The 6000-nt window shown below is 40.4% G+C and overlaps 1 protein-coding gene across 2 annotated transcripts in view; it reads left to right on the top strand.

Annotated features, from left to right (window-relative positions):
• Nucleotides 1-2896: 2896 nt before the first annotated feature.
• HELLS (helicase, lymphoid specific) overlaps nt 2897-6000 on the top strand; it is a 38396-nt gene continuing 35292 nt past the window's right edge. The window contains exons 1-2 of one of the 2 annotated variants that reach the window (XM_020912867.2): nt 2903-3315; nt 3764-3885. In XM_020912867.2, coding sequence (XP_020768526.1) covers nt 3285-3315; nt 3764-3885 — 153 coding nt within the window. In that variant the 5' untranslated portion in view covers nt 2903-3284. Of the gene's footprint in view, nt 3316-3763; nt 3886-6000 lie in introns of both variants that reach the window. The other variant, XM_070464114.1, reaches the window with a different exon arrangement.

The following is a 6000-nucleotide window of genomic DNA, read 5'->3' as shown; positions in this document are numbered from 1 at the left end:
GTGACTGAACTGAAGTGAAAAACTAAAAATAGAGTTACCATGTGATCCAGTAACCCCACTCCTGGGCATATATTCAGAAAAGATGCAAAGTCAAATTTGAGAAGATATATGCACCCCAGTGTTCATAGCAACACTGTTTACACCAGGCGAGACATGGAAGCAATCTGTGTCTGTTGACAGATGAATGGATAAAGAGGATGTGTTATGCATGCACACACACACACACACACACACACACACACACACACATCACCTATGAAAAAGAATGAATGCCATTAGCAGTGTTGACTTAAACTGCACCACCTGAGAATTGTGAGTTAAGTTCTATTTGGGGCAAAATGAGGACTGGAGCCTGCGAGACAGCACCTTAGCAGATAGCTCTGAGAAACTGCTTCATAAAGGCGGGGAGTGGGGGGGGGAGGTCAGTATACATATATTTGATGAAGAGAGTATATATGCAATCAAGCACATATTTTTCCAGAAGGTTTCTACAATCTCATGAAGCCTTTCCTAGTCAAAAGGAACAGTCATCACCATGAAGGATTTTAATGTTTTTCTGGATATGAGGAGAATTGGGCTCATAAACTCAGCTCTTAGAATATCTATCTGAAGACTGTCCTGCCAGTTTTTTCCTGAGTACAGAGTGCATTTCTGTTCTCCACTCTGAGCTCCTTCAATGGGTGTTGAAAGCAGCTACAGCAGCACATGATTTCATCCTTTGTAGAGGCAGATGGCAAGCAACCATGGAAAGTGCCAATTTGTAGTTGACAGCATCAAGATGCATGGACCTAGAGATTATCATACTCAGTGAAGGAGGTCAGAAGACAAATACATGATACCACTTATTTGTGGAATCTAAAAAATGATGCAAATGAAGTTACTTACAAAACAAATAGAATCAGACATAGAAAGCAAACTTAAAGTTACCAAAGGGGGAAGAGGAGTTTGAGATTAACAGATAAACACTACTATATATAAAATAGAAAACCCACACAATTTCATGGCTGTGGTCACCATCTGTAGTGATTTTGGAGCCCAAGAAAATAAAATCTGTTGCTGCTTCCACTTTTTCCCCATCTATTTGCCATGAAGTGATGGGACTGGATGCCATGATCTTAGTTTTTTGAATGTTGAGTTTTAAGCCAGCTTTTTCACTCTCCTTTTTCACCCTCATCAAGAGGCTCTTTAGTTCCTCTTCACTTTCTGCCATTAGAGTGGTCTAATGGTTGTTGATATTTCTCCCGACAATCTTGATTCCAGCTTGTGATTCATCCAGCTGGGCATTTCACACAATGTACTCTGCATAGAAGTTAAATAAGCAGGGTGACAATATACAGCCTTGTTGTATTCCTTTCCCAATTTTGAACCAGTCCATTGTTCCATGTAAGGTTCTAACTGTTGCTTCTTGACCTGCATACAGGTTTCTCAGGAGACAGGTAAGGTGGTCTGGTATTTCCATCTCTTTAAGAATTTTCCACAGTTTTTTGTGATCCACACAGTCAAAGGCTTTAGCATAGTCAATGAAGCAGAAGTGTTTTTCTGGAATTCCCTTGCTTTCTCTATGATCCAATGAATGTTGGCAATTTGATCTCTGGTTCCTCTGCCTTTTCTAAACCCAGCTTGTACATCTGGAAGTTTGCAGCACAGTGGCAAACGTGTCAGGAGATATACCAGTTCAAACGCTGTCAGGTGTGGGGCCAGATACTAGATGAAATTTCTGTTTTTCGAGAATCAGATGAAATTGTTTGAATTCCATCCTATTTGTGTTTGGATAAATCTTCCCCATTTGATCTCTGAGGAATTAGAAGGGAAGTTATTGGTCTTGAGTTGATCATTGAAGCTTGCAGAGCAGAGACTACAAGGAACAAAGTAGAGAAGAGCAACAGATGGAGGAAAGTTTTGGGTAGGCTGGCCACAATTGAGTTCAAAAGAGAGAACAAGAAAAGATTCTCAGTAGATTAGGGGAAAGCCTTGTAAAAAGTAGTGTTTCAAAAGTCAGGAAAAGAAATTTTGGAATCGATTTTAGGTTAAAAATCTTAGTAACATGACACTGATAGCTATTGTCCTTGATTAGAAAGAGGTAGGATTTAAGAGTAATTATTAATGGAGGTTATAATTTATCTTAATGCAATCTGAACTGGCTTTCAAAAGACCTGGGTTTGGCTACTATTTTAATCACAAAATGACTGTAGGCTTCTGGCTAAGTAAATTTATTCTCTGTGAGCATCAGTTTTCTCACCTATAATGTAGGAATGAAAACAATCTTCTCTGCTAATCTCAGTGTTACAAAGGTTGCTGAAGATGGTTGTGGTGCATTGTAAACCCTTAAGTTTTGTATTACAATTAGTAAAGCAGTTGGGAGTCAGAAATGAAGGAAACAGATGGTTACATGGCAGGTATACCGTAAATTCTGAGGCTGGGGCGGGGGTGGTACAAGAACTTGTTAGAACGGACTGCAGGCAAGAAACTGTGGGACTTTAGACTGAAGTGAAAACCAGGGGCCAGAAGAGCCCAGCTCCTCCCTTCAGGCACTTTCTCTAATTACTGAACCTCTATTGAATTCCTGAACCTTCTGTCTTTTCTACTGGCCACTCCGCTAGGTTTATCACTGGATTAAATTCTCCCTTATCCTGAAACAACGTTTTAAAAAGAACTCTACCATAATACTATCTCTCCTATTCCAGCCACAAAAGAGCCCTCTTTTGGGTCACTTCGGGGAATTTTCACTCAAAATGTTAACTGCGGATGGTAGCCAAAGTTGGCAATGTGTATTTCTCACATCTTCACCTGGATACTCTTTCTACCTAAAAGATCATCCGTGGGCGGGGTTTAAATCACGTCAGCCAGTGTGTGTGAAGGTGCCTTTCAAACTGTTCAGAGTGTTGCTTAAGTCTGCATAGTGAGGCATTATTATTAGTTACGTAATGGAACAGGGCCGTTCGCTAGGCAAACTCGCCCAGCATCACAGAGCTAAAAGCTAACTTCTGCAGCAGAATCCACCTACCCCAAGCCCGAGGTCCCCATAAAACGCTTACCGTCGCCGAAGTGGATTCTGAGGAAAACCGAACTCCGCCAAATCTCGCGCCTCTGGGACTCGGGGGCGGAGTGGGGAGCACGAAGCATCGCGAGATGACGGCGTTTTCCCGCGAAGGAGAAGCGCGCGTTTTTCTTTGGTTGGACGCTTGACCGAGAGACTGGGACCGCCGAGCGGCGAGTGAGGATTTAGCGTGCGGCATTGCAGGCACTCTGAGGAGGACACCGGTTTCCGGAGTGTGTGTCCAGCCATGCCGGCGCAACGCCCCGCGAACAGCGGCGGTAAGTGAGGAGAACCTGCCTCCTAGCGCGGGCTGTGGCGTCCGGGGCGGGGGTGGGGGAGCAGCATGGAGACTGCAGCCGAACTTTTGCGGGGAGAGCCGACCCCGGTCAGAGATTGAGGAGGAAAAGAGGTTTCCCCTTTCTGTGGGGAGGGGTAGGGGACACGCGAAATTGCGTGTATTTGCATAGTACAGGAGATTTTACACAGGATACCTGCGTTTTCCTGAACATCCCCAGTTGTACACTGGGGTCCGGGCTACTACTAGTTGACATAGTGAAGACCTAGGAGGTCTCTGAGAGGTGATGCTGGCGTCCCCCCTGGGTCTTCAACTTTTGCGTCAAATGCATCTCGGAAGGCGACAAGGGTTGTTTAATTCGGACATCGAGTAATTGGTCATTTTTTAAAACTGCAATTTAAAAGCTCTGTCCCCCCCGCCTCCCCCGCTAGGGCCCCTAGCTCCAGATGTGGTTGAACAGCCGGAGACTGCCGTGATTACCCCAGTCATGCTAGAGGAGGAAGAACAGCTTGAGGCTGCTGGGCTAGAGAGAGAGCGGAAGATGCTAGAAAAGGTAATTTAGGCATCAAGTTCATCGTCGTTAAGTAGTAACCTGATGCGTCCTTGGGGGTGTGGTTTGTGTGCTTAAGTTTACTAGTCTGTTTTTTTTTTTTTTTAATCAACTTTTAAACGGACTGCCTTATTTATCTATCTTTACCGATGCTACTTTTGGGAAAGCTTTGCACGAGCTTGGAATGATGCTTCTATCAGTTATAGTCTTGGTCTGGAAAGTGACCTCATCTCTCTTAAGTTAACATTTCAAATTGCTTGTTCAGCCATTATAATAATTCTTCCAAAGTCGGTAGTTAATTTTTTCAGTGTTCTTTTTCCACCTAAGTAATCAACTTGCTTTTTGTTTTTTCATTGTACTTTTTCAGTGACATTGTCCTTGAGGTTTTCTTATTTTGAAGACTACTAAAAGCAGTTTTTAACCTCTTGAAAAGCTTCAGTTTTTAAATATATTTAACTCCAGTACTGTCCCACCCCGTTGCTTACCTGCCAACTCTTAATGTGCTCCCTACTAAGTAATTTCTTGTAGTAATTTATTTAGCCCTCCCAGTATTATGATTATATCGATACTTTTGATATTCCCAGTTACATATAGTGAAGCTGAGGCAACTGGGGCTCGTGTCACACACTAATGAACTCAAATTTGACTACTTCCAGAGTTTTTTTAACATTATACCTCTCTAAGGACATTAATACTGAATTAACATTCTGTAATTATAAAACTACTTAAATTGGGGAGTAATGTACTCCAAAGGCAAGTAATACATTAGTTGGTTCCCTCCTATTTTTTATCAGTAATGATTCTTTTGTTAGCCTTGTTAACACCTCGTGATCATTTACTGTCAGTCACTGTTCTAAATGCTGTACATGTATTTTACTCATTGAATTCTCAACTATTCTATCATGTAGATACTACTGCTAACTCATTATTACTATTATTAAACTTAATAGTTTAATTATTAGTATAAATTATTTTATTATTCTATAAAGTAGGTTCTATTTTCACTCTGTGTTACAGATGAGGAAACTGAGGCACCTAGAGGTTGCCTGGGGTCCCACAGCTAGTAAATGGCAGAGCAAAGATGGTAATGTAGGCCCTGTGGTTTCAGAATTCACACTTTTTAACCAGGTTGCTATACTTTCACTCCAGTAAATTCTAGTTCTGTTGTTACTCATCATCTGTAGCTGTATTGGTTAAGGTAATACGTTAATAAATTTTAATAGAATTGGGAGGTCAACCGTAAACCACTTTTACTCATTCTGTGAATTCCCATAGTACTCTGTTACACAGTATTATCATTACTTACTTTCTCACTTTGTTTCTTGAGGGCACATCACATTTTTTTTGTAGACTGTGCACTTGGCAAATAGTAGGCAGATAATAGGATAATAAATGTTAAATTTCTAACTAAAGTAAAAGAATATTTTATAATATATTACATAACATATATGACTATATAACTAAAATAAACTTTGTGGCTATTTGTAGCAAGGTGAATTGTAAAGGATGGATCCTGGAGCACAGTCCAGAGTAGAATCAACTTCAGAGATTGTAAGAACTATAAACCCTTAATTTTGAGTAGTGTAGTTCAGTTTTATAACCCATGAAGATTGTTGGATAAGGAAATGCTATTCGAAGAAAGACAGGTATAATAAGAATACATTTCAAAAATGCTTTAATAGGGACTTCCCTGGTGGTCCAGTGATTAAGACTCACACTTTCAATGTAGGGGGCGTGGGTTCAATCCTAAATTGGGAACTAAATTTCCACAGGCCCTGCAGTGCGGCCAAAATTTTTTTTTAAATAAAAAACAATTTTAAAAAGATTTGTCAAAATTTGTAGAACCATAAGTATCTGCTGATTAAACTGGGAGTTCATTTCTCCTTTTAGTGAAATTTTTAAACTTTTGAACAAACACTTTGTCATTCGAAGATTTTTTTGGAATTGTTAACACTTGAGGGATAGGTATGGTACAACTAGCTTTTCTTCAGCAGTTATGTATCATAGAACTTAAAATAGCAATTTTTAATTGATTTTTCAGATTTTCCATGAATAAAGCTCTTTTCAATCCCATTGGTACAAGGGTGAAAGACTGTGGTTCATTGTTATTACCTGTCT

This window comes from Odocoileus virginianus, unplaced genomic scaffold, assembly GCF_023699985.2.
Source record: "Odocoileus virginianus isolate 20LAN1187 ecotype Illinois unplaced genomic scaffold, Ovbor_1.2 Unplaced_Contig_15, whole genome shotgun sequence".
Lineage (NCBI taxonomy): Eukaryota > Metazoa > Chordata > Mammalia > Artiodactyla > Cervidae > Odocoileus > Odocoileus virginianus.
This window is presented reverse-complemented; position numbering and strand designations above follow the sequence as displayed.